At 59.0% G+C, this 12,938-nt stretch overlaps 2 protein-coding genes across 4 annotated transcripts in view; one reads left to right on the top strand and one right to left on the bottom strand.

Moving 5' to 3' along the window:
- Positions 1-69: 69 nt before the first annotated feature.
- Positions 70-7,720, bottom strand: CDK5 (cyclin dependent kinase 5). 3 transcript variants are annotated; one of them, XM_077303534.1, is made up of 12 exons: positions 6,932-7,719; positions 6,735-6,823; positions 6,564-6,631; positions 5,286-5,346; positions 5,011-5,067; positions 4,829-4,924; positions 3,984-4,058; positions 1,497-1,593; positions 1,313-1,382; positions 964-1,024; positions 707-787; positions 70-493 (listed from the first exon to the last, which is right to left on the bottom strand). In XM_077303534.1, exons 1-12 carry the CDS (start codon positions 7,176-7,178, stop codon positions 461-463), a joined length of 1,035 nt encoding a protein of 344 aa, XP_077159649.1. In that variant the 5' UTR covers positions 7,179-7,719; the 3' UTR covers positions 70-460. The 3 variants fall into 3 exon arrangements, with proteins under 3 accessions (XP_077159649.1, XP_077159648.1, XP_077159650.1); XM_077303533.1 differs by having other exon boundaries at positions 70-470; positions 6,932-7,710; XM_077303535.1 differs by lacking the exon at positions 707-787 and having other exon boundaries at positions 70-470; positions 6,932-7,720.
- Positions 7,721-9,040: 1,320 nt separating this feature from the next.
- The window catches only part of SLC4A2 (solute carrier family 4 member 2), a 30,936-nt gene continuing 27,038 nt past the window's right edge, over positions 9,041-12,938 (top strand). The window contains exon 1 of the mRNA XM_077303508.1: positions 9,041-9,150. The gene's annotated coding sequence lies outside the window, so the exon portion shown is untranslated. The remainder of the gene's footprint in view (positions 9,151-12,938) is intronic.

The raw sequence follows: 12,938 nt of genomic DNA, 5'->3' as shown, positions 1-12,938 counted from the left end.
GAAACAAAGGGACCCACCCCCCCGAATTGCCCTGGGAAGGAGTGGGGAATCAAAAGGCAAGGGGCTGGCAAAGGTTCAGGAAATATTTTATAGGATTCACAAATATTCACATTGGTTCCGATCCATGTATTCCTCCATTCTTCCCCCCTCCCCAGGCTTAAAAGCACAGCCAGATAATGAACTGACTTGTGAGAAGTGATGGGGGGGGGGCGGGAATTGGGTTGCACTTCAGCAGAGTGGGGGGGGGGCGCGGCAAGCTGAATACTGGCCCCCCAAGTCCCATCCAGATATCCTTCCAGCTGGTCCCATTCCAGGGGTGGATTCAGACTCCCCAGTCCTGAGCCATGCCTGGCCCTGCGGCAGCCTCTGGGAGGGGGGGGACACTAAGGGGGGCAGAAATCTGTGAAGTAGGGATGCTGCAGCGCCTCTTCGGCTGAGATGCGATGGACTGGGTTGCACTTCAACAGGTTCTAGTGGAAACACAGAAGATGCTCTGCAGAGGGATGGGGGGTGGGTAGGTGACCCCTGCACTTACTGGCACCGACGGGAGGCTAGGGCCCCAGTCCCACCCCCTGCAGGCTCCCGTGATTCCTTGTTCCGCCACAAAGCTCAACACATTTGCAGGCTGTGGGGCAAGGAAAGAGAGCCCCTCTGTCAGGAGAGGGCAATGGAGAGGAAGCAGGTGCGTGGGGTGGGGGGCGCTCACCTGCAGCAGGTCCCGGCCAGTTGTGTTCAGCTTGGGCACTACGTTGACCAGAGATGCTGTGGCAGGGTACATGGGGTACGGCTGTGGCGGGCCAGCAGGTGAGATTCCAGCATGGAAGAGGCATCGCATTGAAGGAAGTATCAGCACCCGCCAAATGGGGCCCCACAGCCTAGCCCCCCACCCTGAGCAATCCTAGGAAAAGAAGGCTGACCCCAGCATCCCCCAGGCCCCTCATCTGCGAGGCCAGGTGGCCGTACCTTGTAGTCTGGGAGTTTAGTCATCCCCGGCCACTGCTCTTCCGTCGGGGTTCCCAATAGCGTGAGAGAGTCAAGGGTGTCACCAGATCTGAGCCTCCCTGTCAGTAAGAGGTAGAACCCCCCCCCCCACTTTGCCAACTGCAATGCTCCATGGGGGGGGGGCGAGTGCTGTCAAGAAGCCTTTGCCTGCCCCTGCGGAAGGAACTGTGGCCCTCCTCTGGGGTCATGCGTCCAAGCACCAGCCCCGCATTGCATCCTCACAAGACGGGATTAGCGTGTCCTGTCCTATCCTGTCCTGTCCTCTTGGACACAGCACCTCCCCCTTGCCCTTGTCCCCCCACAAGGATATCTGAAGATCCGCTTCAGCTGGTCATCAACGTCGTTTCCGGGGAAGAGGGGCCGCCCTGCATTGGCCAGCTCTGGGGGAGAGTGGGGGGGGGGTTAACCAGCTCAGCAAGGAGAGCCCTGCCCATGGCTGCTCCACCCACTGGGCCCCTCCCTGCCTCTAGGGTACCCCCAGAGGCCATTCTTACCAGCAAAAATGCAGCCTGCAGACCACATGTCGATGGAGGTGGAGTAGAGCTTAGCACCAAAGAGCACGTCCGGGGGACGGTACCAGAGTGTCACCACCTGCAGTGGGGAGGGCAGGGTCTTAAGGGAAGGCCCTGCCCTGGAGGAGACCAGGTCGAGCCCAGAATCCCAGGCCAAAGGCCCGGGCGCATTCTGCCCTTGCATAGGGGGAGGGGGCAAGAAGGATGGAGGACCTGCCGGTCTCCCCACCACCACCACCACCATCATGAGAGGAACTGCAGCTGCCGCTTGGTGCCTGGGTGCTCCTCTGCAGAATCCACAGAGCTTCCCCCACCCCTGTGGCACTGTGCCCAGAGACCCAATTGCCAGCTACCTGGGGCCTGGGAGCAGAAGACAGCCCAGGATGACAGCCCCCTCTCCCGCCCCACCTGCACACTCCCTTGTGTGCCCTCAGTGATGCCTGCCAATGGATACCAAGTGGGCTGAGGTGGTGGGCGTCAGGACCCAAGCTCAGCAGGAAATGCAGCGAGCTCATGATGCAATTATTGCATGCTGCTAATACACTGTTATCTAAACATTAAGGATATTCTGAAATATTTTTATGGTAGACTATGATTAAGTCATACTACAAAAATCCTTATGCGGTCTGTGTAAGAATCTTGGAATCCACAGCAAGCCCCCCACCTCACCCAGCCCTTTCTCCCCAGAGGACCTGCCCCACCCTGCACAGCCACCCTTGGAAATGGCCATTGTGGGTGTGAAACAAAATGGTGAGAAATTGGTTCCTATTATAGTACTGAAATTACATCTACTTAATTTATCAAGTAGGATACAGGCAGGATTTCGAAGAGGCAGAGGAACTAGAGATCAAATTGCCAACATATGCTGGATCATGGAGAAAGCTAGGGAGTTCCAGAAGAACATCTACTTCTGCTTCATTGACTATGCTAAAGCCTTTGATTGTGTGGAGCACAACAAATTGTGTCAAGTTCTTAAAGAGATGGGAATACCAGAGCATCTTATTTGTCTCTTGAGAAACTTATATGCAGGTCAAGAAGCAACAGTGAGAACTGAACATGGAATCACTGATTGGTTCAAAATTGAGAAAGGAGTTCGGCAAGGCTGTATACTGTCGCCTTGCCTATTTAACTTGTATGCGGAGCACATCATGAGAAAGGCAAGATTAGAGGAGTCACAAATTGGGATTAAGATTGCAGGGAGAAATATCAAAAACCTCAGATATGCAGATGATACCACTCTAATGGCAGAAAGTGAAGAGGAACTAAAGAGCCTGTTGATGCGGGTGAAGGAGGAGAGTGCAAAAGTTGGCTTGAAACTCAACATCAAGAAAACAAAGATCATGGCATCCAGCCCTCTCAATTCTTGGCAAATAGATGGGGAAGAAATGGAGATAGTGACAGATTTTATTTCCCTGGGCTCCAAGATGGGGACTGCAGCAAAGAAATTAAAAGACGCTTGCTCCTGGGGAGGAAAGCTATGGCAAATCTAGACAGCATCCTAAAAAGCAGAGACATCACCCTGCCAACAAAAGTGCGTTTAGTCAAGGCTATGGTATTCCCAGTTGCAATGTATGGCTGCGAAAGTTGGACCATAAGGAAGGCCGAGCATCAAAGAATTGAGGCTTTTGAACTCTGGTGCTGGAGAAGACTCTTGCGAGTCCCTTGGACTGCAAGGCGAACAAACCGGTCAGTCCTAGAGGAGATCAGCCCTGACTGCTCCTTAGAAGGCCAGATCCTGAAGATGAAACTCAGATACTTTGGCCACCTCATGAGAAGGAAGGACTCCCTGGAGAAGAGCCTAATGCTGGGAGCGATCAAGGGCAAAAGAAGAAGGAGACGACAGAGAATGAGGTGGCTGGATGGAGTAACTGAAGCAGTCGGTGAAAGCTTAAATGGACTCCGGCGAATGGTAGAGGACAAGGAGGATCATTGTCTATGGGGTCGCAATGGGTCGGACATGACTTCGCACCTAACAACAACCATTTATCAAGAAAGAGCCTCTTGTGGTGCAGGGTAGTAAGGCAGCCAACAGGCTATCTGAAGCTGTGACCATGAGGTTAGGAGTTTGATCCCAGCAGCTGGCTCAAGGTTGACTCAGCTTTCCATCCTTCCGAGGTGGGTAAAATGAGTACCCAGTTTGCTGGGGGGTAAAACGGTAATGACTGGGGAAGGCACTGGCAAACCACCCTGTATTGAGTCTGCCGAGAAAACGCTAGAGGGCATCACCCCAAGGGTCAGACATGACTCAGTGCTTGCACAGGGGATACCTTTACCTTTAATTTATCAAGACATGTCTGTGCCCTGATTTTATATACTTGTATCTATCAATAAACATTTTGATACTTGGGGGGGGGGTGCAGCAAGGGTCTTCCGGAGCCCCAGTGGCAGTTGGCAAGGAGGGCCCACCCACCCCAGCCAGGGCTGCTCCCCTCCTCTCAGCCCCGCTGGGGGTCCGAGGGCCTGACTCACCTCAGCAGAGTAGCATCGCACAGGGATCCCGAAGGCCCGGGCCAGCCCAAAGTCAGCCAGCTTCAGCTCCCCATTCTGCGGGGAAAGTAAACCGCAGGTGGCTCTTCGTCAGAAGGGACTCGCCAACGCAGCGTCTGGGGTGGGGGTCCAGAGTGTGCAGAGCTTGGTGGTGGGTGGGTGGGTGGGTGGGTGGGTGGCACAAGGGTCTTGGATGTTCTCAGGAGGCAGCCAGCCAGCCTCCCCCCCGCCCCAGTCAGTGTCCTCCCGCACAGATGCCTCCCAATCGCTAGAGCAGGATCCTTGGCACGCAAGGTGCTCCTCTGGGGGGCTGGGGAGACCAGGCTTCTGAAGAACAGAGTGGGCACCACTGGCAGAAGAGCAGAAGAGCCCTGCAGGATCGAGGCCTGCCAGCAGAACATGAAGGCCGCAACCATGCCCCCCCTCCCCCCCAGCACCCAACACGCAGAGAGACTCCACCCTGGCATGCAAAGTTTCCTCGCAGCCCACCGCAAGAGTCGGGGGCCATTCCTGCCCCTTACAGCAGTGAATTCCCAAACGCCCGGGGTCCACAGCCCTCTGGTGCCTTCCCTCTGCCCCCACCACCCCTCCCTCCACGGACAGCCAGGCAAAGCGCCCTCCCCCCAAAGAAGAGATGGCTTCCTAGGCCTGGAGGGCCCACGGTGTGCTCAGTGTTTCCTGTGTGGCAGAAGCATCTCTGGACTGCCCCACCTTGCCTCTGCCTGGTTTTCCATCTGCTACTCACCCCCAAGGGGATTGGCCTTCTTCCCCTCGCAGCTAAGTGCACTCTTTGGGGAGGGGCTGCGTCCACCCAGCGGGGCACTCACCCGGTTGATCAGAAGGTTCTGGGGCTTCAGGTCCCGGTGCAGGACGTTCCGGCTGTGGCAGAAGCCCAACCCCTTCAGCAGCTGGAACATGAAGGACTGGGGGGAGAGGGGGGCAGAACCGCCTCAGTCTCCCAGGCTGGCTGGCCTCTCCCCTGCCTGCTCTGGCTGCCCCCCCCCCTCACCTTCACGATCTCAGGGTCCAGGTCTCCATTGCAGCTGTCGAAGTATTTCTTCAGGTCCTAACAATGGGAGGGAGGGAGAGTCAGAGGTGGGGGGGGCGCATAACTTCCCCCCCCCCCCGGATCAAGGAGGCAAGCAGGGAGCTTCATGGGGAAGGACAGGCAGCCAAGTCCCTCCAGGGCTCTGGAAGGGAATGGCCCCAAAGGACCCTCCCACCCTCCTGGGGTGCAATCTGTCTGGGCAGGTGGGCTGCTTCCAGCCCCCTCACTGTCCTCACCTGGTCACAGAACTCAAAGACCAGCGTCAGCTTCTTGTCGCTGTGCAAGACATCATGCAGCCTGGAAGAGGGAAGGAGGGTGGTAGAAAGCGGGCCAGTCAAGGCCTGGGCAGGAAGGAATCCAGCCAGGGAGCAGTCTGCCAGCCCCCTGCGCTCTGGTCCATCATTCAGGATGGAAGAATAAGGGGCAGGACACTAGCAGCGCATGCGGGGGAGGGGGGAGGAATGGGGCCAGCCGCCCCACACTTGGCCTGGTTTCTGCAAAAGAATCTGCCTGTGGCACCGTAGGTCAGTGGCAGGGGGTCTGCTTTTTAAGAGAAGCAGTCCTTGCTGGTTCATTAGGCAAGTAAAAAGTCAATAAGCCTGCAGGTCCCTCCAGCTGGGATTCACCCAACAGACCCTCCCTCAAAAACCCAAACATGCAGCTCTTGGTCCACTAACAAGGACATGTAACTTAGAAGCATCTCTGTGTTGGATAGTAATAGTATATATCACCCTAATTTTAAAAAGGAACCCCCCAAGAGGATCCAGGGAATGACAGGCTAGTTAGCCTAACATCTGTTCCAGGTAAGTGAGCAGAGACTGCCATCCACAGTGGCATTATGCCTGAGGCGCGAGGAGGGACAAGGCCTGCGGAGAGGAAATCAGCATGGCTTCTGGAAAGGGACGTCCTGCCTCACTAGCCCTTTGCAGGAGAACAAGCAAGTAGAAAGAGTGACACAGTAGCCCTGATACAATTGCAAAACTCTTTGTCCAGATCCCTCGCCAAAGAATCCTCAATTTAGCTGAGTATAAGAGGAGGGATTAAAGGCTGGGAAGCAGAAAACAGGAATTGAAGACCCCTTCTGGCCATGGGGAATTTGCAGATTATAGGGGATAGTTTGCAAGTTCCTCGGGATATTGCAACCCATGGCCTGTTCCTGTGAGGAGCTCCAGGAAGGCCCCTATGAATTCGGTGGGGGAGAAAGGCTATTCACGACCTCGGGCAGATCTGTGCCTCCTTTGCCAGGAGGCGCAACCCAGCCCACAGGTGCAGGGGGTGGGGGTGGTTGAGCCCCCTCCCTTTACAAGTGCGGCTGACCAGAGTCGGGGACTCCTCCTTTGGGGTTGCTGGAGGAGGGGAGGGCAGCTGGCGGGGCGCAGGGGCTTCTGCAGGACAGGCGGCCAAGGGGTCGGAGGGAAGCCTCCGGGTCCAGCGGCGGCGGGCACGAGCAGGACAGGAACTGGACGGCGTGGGGGGAGGGGCAGCGCCCCCTCCCCGCCTTCTCGGTTGCTCACCGGACGATGTTCTTGTGCTTGAGCTCCTTCAGCAGGCAGATCTCGCGCAGGGCCGAGCTAGGGACCCCCTGCAGGGCGGAGAGAGCGCAGCGGAAGGTCAAGGCCGCCCAGACAGGAAACCCCCCCACCCCCTCCCTCGCCCTCTGCACATGCTCGGGGATACAGTCGCACCTCGTCGTCGTCGTCCAGCCGCACCCTCTTAAGCGCCACGATCTCGTGGCTCTCCCGGTTCTTGGCCTTGAAGACCGTCCCGTAGGTGCCTGCGGAAGGGGGGGGGGCGTCAAAGGCTCCTGCTGCTGCAAGCAAACCCGGCGGCGGCAACAGAGCCCCCTCCCCCACCCGCGCTTGGCCGCTCTGTCTTGGCTCACCCTCGCCGATCTTTTCGAGCTTCTCGTACTTCTGCATGACTCGCTCCGGGCGCCCGGCCCAGGACCCTGTGCGTCCTGCCGGGCTACGGCTGCGACTACGACGCCCGGCGCCCCACCCCGTCCCGGGAGGCACCGCGGGACTACGACTCCCGGCATGCACCGCGGGCGCGCCCGGCGCCTGGAAGGGACGCAATCCCGGAGGGGGCGGGGCGAGCGGGCGCGGATGGGAACCGCAGAGAGCATCCATTCGGGTGTGCGGGTTTGTCGGCTGTGCCCGGCCACGTCCTCACAGGCCTGCGGGCAAGGAAACCCGTGCAAGGGCTGGGGGAGGAGGGGACGCCTTCCTCGTGCACGTCTGCACAGGCAACGTCACGTGCATGCAAAACGCCTGGGGGACGGGGGAAGGCCGAGTGGCCAACCTCCAGGCGGGGCCTGCATGCATGTCTCCCGGGATCCCAGAAAATGGCCGCTTCGGGAGGCGGACTGTCATGGCAGCGCAGCCCCCCAGCCTTTGCAGGGATGTCGCGGGGGGAGGGATGGAGTTCGCGCAGAAGAGCCAGGGCGCGCTGGCAGGAGGCTATGGAGGCAGTGGCCAAGGAGAAAGGAAAAAGCGTAGCGGGGAGGCCGGGGACGGGGTCGGCGTGTTCCCTTCGGGGGAGGGGAACAGGCGGTTTGTGGTCTGCACGGAAGACCGAAGTGTTCACAGACTCCTGTCCGCCTGCCCACAAAAGCGCCCTCCCTGAATCCAGCTTTGTTGGCCTGGCCGGGCTCGGTCCCGGTCTGCGCTTTCTGGCCTCGCACTCTCTTCCGCCCCTGGACTCTGCTGTCCTCTGGGAGGGAGGGAGGGAGGGTGGGCAAGCAGGTGCCGCTGCCACCAGGAGGGAGCCCCGCCCCCCGCGGGACCACCAGAGCACCGCAGAGCAGCTGCAGGGGGCCTCGCGGGCTGTCGTGGGAAGTCGGCCAGTCCTCACGGAAGGGGGAGTTTTAAAGGCGTTTCTATGGAGGAGGCCTGGCCAGCCGAGGAAAGGAGCCGCTCAGCCCAGCCTGGCTGGCCAACACAGACCCCCGGCTACCGCCCACACCATCGCGTGACTTCTCCCGGCTCCGGCAGGCCTCCCCTGCGGGGCTCCGAGGGGGCTGCCTGACCATGTCCCTTTCCTTGTCCCTTCCACCCAGTTGGCCATGCGACTGGCCCAGAATGACCCCCAGCCCCCCAAGAGAGGACATGGGTGGAGACTAGCGCACGGGGCCCCACCGATGGAAGGATGTCGCCCCCCCACCTTTCCAGGAGTTCCTCAGCCGGGTGTTGGGGTGAGCCCCACAGTTGGTTTCCGCCTGGCAGGCAGTTTCTGCGGCAAGGCCTCGTGTCGGGGGGGGGGGGGCACAGACTGGAACAAAACAAGGGGGAGGCGGAGGCGACGGCGGGGAAATGCCAGGCTAATGCCCGCTGATAACCGGCCGCAAACATCCCAGAGCGGGTGCGGCGGAGGAGGAGCGGGCGCCGGGAGAGGCCAGATCACGATTGTTCCTGGCAGCGGGGGCCCTTTGTACATGTCAGCCGTTGGCGCAGGTGGCCTCTGCGGCCGAAACCGGACCGGGAAGAGGCCTGTTGGGACAGGCCCGGCCCCCCCGGCGACTCCCTGCGGCCGCTTCCTGCGCGCCAGCGGCCGCGTTACCGACTAGATGGACTCGCTCCACGGGACTGGGCCGGGCTGGAAGCGCCGGAGAGGCTCCGGGCAGCAGCAGCCAGAGAGGAAGGGGCGCGGGGGGGTGGGTGGGGAGAAGGACAGCAGCGGCCAAGCGGGCGGAGGGGGGCAGGGGCCGTGGCTGGACACACGCTGCCCACGAGCTCGGGGCTGGTCCGGCCTGCCTGGAGCGCGCGGCGCGGGGCTCACACGGCCGGCTGTCGGGGGTGGGCAGCCGGGCCCAATCGCCCCGGGGCCTCCCCGCCCCCGCGAGCTCCAGGCGCCAATGACCGGGGGTCGAGCCTGGCTCTCCGCGTCCGGCCTGGCCTGGCCAGGGACCCCGCCTCCGGCCCCCGCCCCGGGGGGAGCCCCCGCGACGGGGAGGGGCTTCCCAGGGGCAGTGCCGCCGTGCACGTGGCGACATCGGGGGCGCGCTGCGTCCTGGCGCATGCGCGCCTGCGAAAGCTGGTCCGCGCCGCTTCTCGGCCGGAGGCTCCCCGGAGCGCGTCCCCGGAGGTGCTGCGCGCCCCACGGGTGAGTGACGGGCGGGGTTGGGGGCCGTCCGGCGGGGCCGGATCCAGATCCCGGCCGCTCGCTCCTTAGTCGGCTCGCAGCCCCGCGCCCTGACCGGGGCCGCGCGAGCACTCTGCATGTGCTCAGAGACACTCTGGCCTCTAGCCGGGAGCGCTGACCTCAGTCTGCCCGCTGGCTCTTGGAGTGGGAGGGCGCAGGGCGATGCCAGCCAGGAGCGCTCGGAAGCCCGGCGGCTCCAGCGGGCTGTGCTCTATCTGGCTTCGGCGAGAGCCTGCTACGATTTTGCGCTGCGCACTGCGGCGGAGTAACCCGGCTGCCTCTGCGTCCCGTCCTTGGATCCTGCTCGTGCCGCTGCAGGCGCAGCAGAAGAAGAGGGCCTTCGGCCTTGCCCTCTGATGCTGGCCTGGGCGGGGGACGCGAGGCAGGAGGCCGAGCTATCCATCAGAGAGGGGGACCTGCCGCAGCTGCAGCCCCCCCCCCCGCCCCGACGGGCTGTCTGCCTGAGGCTTCCCTCCAGTTGGGAAGGAAGGAAGGGAAAGGGGAGCCAGGCTGCTCTCTAGTGACTGCCCTGGGGGCCCCTCTCTTTGGCCAGCCGGACCCTCTACCCTGGACTGCCCCCTCCCTCCCCAGGTCCATGCAGGCTTTGGGGTTGACACCACCCCCACCCGCAGCTCTTGGCCAGAAGTGCAGGAGTGAACCCAGAGTCACTAGTGGAGACTGGAGCTTCTGCCCCTCTCTTGCCCTCTCCTCCGTTCCCTGCAGCAGCTCTTGCCATTGCAGGTGGGAGGCCCACGTTTCTCCAGGCCCACGTTTCTCCTCTGTGCCACGGACAGATGGGCCCGTTTGCCCTCTCTTTGGGTTTGGCTCAAGGTCAGGTGCTTCATGGGTCTGGCAGAACAGGTCTCACTCGGTCTAATTGTGGGCAGGCCAAGGGAGTGCCGCAGCTCCTCCAGGGACTGCTTCGTAGGCCCCACCCAGGGCTGCCTCTCTGGGTGCCACCTACAAAGCTCTCCACCTGAACCAATGGGGGGCTTACACATGCACAGAGAGAGAGAGAGAGAGGCTTGGGAAATTTTGGGGGGATTGTGGCAAAGCTCTCTGAACCATTTTCCCTTTTAGAATGAGTGAAATGCTTTCTAAGTCAACATTTTTGCTGCTGAAAATGAATAACATAAAAAGTCTGAGAACTGTTTTCAGTTTTTAATAACAACAACAATAATAACACATTTTTTATTTCTAACCCCCCTTCCCCAAAAGCCAAGGTTCAGGTTACACCATATATAAAAACAGTAGCAAAATAACAGCAAATGATGTTTTAAAGCATTCTGTATCCACATTAGTTAACACTGCCTCTGATTTCCCGGGGGGGGGGGGTCATGTCAAATGGTGAATTTGGCCGACGTTTCAGGCTCAGAGGCCTGGCTGGTTAGCTCTGTTTTCCAGACTCTGCGGAGCTGTCCGAAGACCTGCTTGTCCCCGTTCTCTCCAGGGAGAGCATTCAGCCAGGCCAGGGTCAGCTCAATGTCGCTGGAGCCGGGGATCTGGGGCAGGTTTTCTTGGCTTAATTTTTAAACATCTTTAGGGGATGTTAATTATAAAATGAAGAATAGTTGGTTTTCATACCTCACTTTTCAGTGCCCAAAGGAGTCTCAAAGCAGCTTACAATCGCCTTCCCTTCCTCTCCCTACAACAGGCACCCTGCAAGGTAGGAGGAGCTGAGAGAGCTTTAAGAGAACTGTTCTAGTCCTAGTACGTTGGGGAGCAAAAGAGCTAGTCCTCCCATCCACAGGCACCTGAGCTTCGGGGGAGTTGTGGGAATAGCCCTTGCTCCTGGATCCTGGAAAAGATTTCTGAGTATCAGAGGGGCAGATCACCTCCTTGTTTTTGACTCCTCTGGGTAACCTGCTTCCATCCACTGACCTCTTGTCTTGGGTTCTCCTCTAATTAGTGAGACGCCTTTCCCACTACTCCCAATGGCCCTCCAAAAAAGTGCTCCTTGAGTTGTCTGAATTGGTTTCACCTTATGAAGGTGACACGTACATTTCTAGAGAGCGAAAGAAGGGCATGTGCAGAATGCCTCATCTGCAGCATTTCTGTTGTCCACGTGTGGTCTGGATTGTGTGGCTCAGTCCGTGGAGGCCCGGCCGTTTGTGGCCAGCCTGCTTCGTTCAGAGGCCTCTTTCCCTCCAGGGCCAGAGGGAGGCCTGCAGAGGCCTTGTGGCCTAGCTCCGCTCCTAATGGAAGCCCTTCAGCCTTCCCTGCCTTCCCTGCAAGTGCAGATTTCCCCTTGCCAGCCTGGGGCTGAGTTTCAGGAGGGATATTTGGCTCCCACACCCAACAGGGGATCCTCTTGGAGGTTTTGTAGGAAGGATTTCCCTTTCAACTCCTTCTGTTGATCCCATGGCTGTTGGGCCCTTGGGAATTCTGATCTTTTGCTCAACTGAAGTTGTGGAGACCTGAAAGGGGGGGGGGGGGGAGAGAGAGAGAGAGAGATTTGATCTCACCCGCTCAGCCAAGACAGGGTAGCCTGTCCTTAAAGCCAATACAACTCCAAAGGACACCCAGACACACACACACCTATGGACACTGCAGTGTGTGCTGCGGTTCATCTTCCCCCTCCCTCTGAATGGATCAGAACATTCTGGTAGCCAGTCCAACCCTCCCCCCCCCCCCCAGTGAGTCCGCTTGCCTGTTTGGATGTGACTGGTGTAGTGCATTGTATGTGGGACTACTCTTGAAGTCTGTTCACAGTCAGAATGCAGCTGCGGAGACACTGGACATGCTCCTCCTGCATGACATGCGTCTCCTGGGCATGGAGAGGGATGCACAGTTCCTTCCGGGCTCAGCTCTCACTTGACCTTCTTAAGCTTTCCGCAGGCGGGGTGGGATCAGGGAACTAAAAGGACCACCTTGTCCCAGGCTCGCCTGCCACCAGTGAGCCCTTCCCTGCCCTGCCCTGTGGGTGGCCAGCTGAGAGGGTCTTTGGGGGTCGGGACAGTCTTTGCTTCTCACTTACATGGGCTTTATAGAAGAGGAAAGTTTGGCTCCAGTGTTTATTTGCTAGGCAGCTTGAGCAGAGTCTCTACTTTGTTTAGCTGAGCAGTTCTTCAAAGACAAGGCCATTTCTCTGACTAACAGCCTTGCTTGTGCAACTGATGGAGGTAGACCCATCAAGCCCGGTCCCTGCTGTGGGCGTGTTGCTTCCTTCCAAGCAGCTGTGCTTCATCATTCACTGCGTCACCCATCGCCAACCTCTGCTTGCAAAAGACCTCGGTGACAGCCCGTGTGAGGCATCGCCCACTGACACGACTGCAGTGGAAAACACGGAGGACCGTTCTGGGAGCCTTGGGCGGGAAACGGTGAAGGTGGTGAAGGTGTGTTGCTTCCTGCTGAGGTTCCGTGGTCGTCCCAGGGCAACTGTGTGAGATGCTTTGGGGGCCATTTTGATGGCCTGGTGGAGCTTTGGGACGACACCCGTGCGTTGTGCAGAGATGAGGCGGCTGAGTACCAGAACGACTTACAGCATCCCATGAACGACTATGCAGTTGCAAGGAAATGAAAGGAATCTTACTAAGGCCAGACCTCTCGTCTCCCCTCTGGATTTGGAACAAGCCCCACTGCAGCACAATGGAGAGCAATGCAGGCGAGGCCCGTTTCCAAGCAAGCAGGGAGACGTGCCTCACGAAGACACGTCTTCTGCAAATGGGAATTACAGACAGGGAGATAAATCCATTCTCAGATACTGGAGAAGAACAAACTGAGCAACAAAATGACAATGAGCAAAGTTT

Source organism: Paroedura picta, chromosome 11 (genome assembly GCF_049243985.1).
Source record: "Paroedura picta isolate Pp20150507F chromosome 11, Ppicta_v3.0, whole genome shotgun sequence".
Classification (NCBI taxonomy): Eukaryota; Metazoa; Chordata; class Lepidosauria; order Squamata; family Gekkonidae; genus Paroedura; species Paroedura picta.
This window is presented reverse-complemented; position numbering and strand designations above follow the sequence as displayed.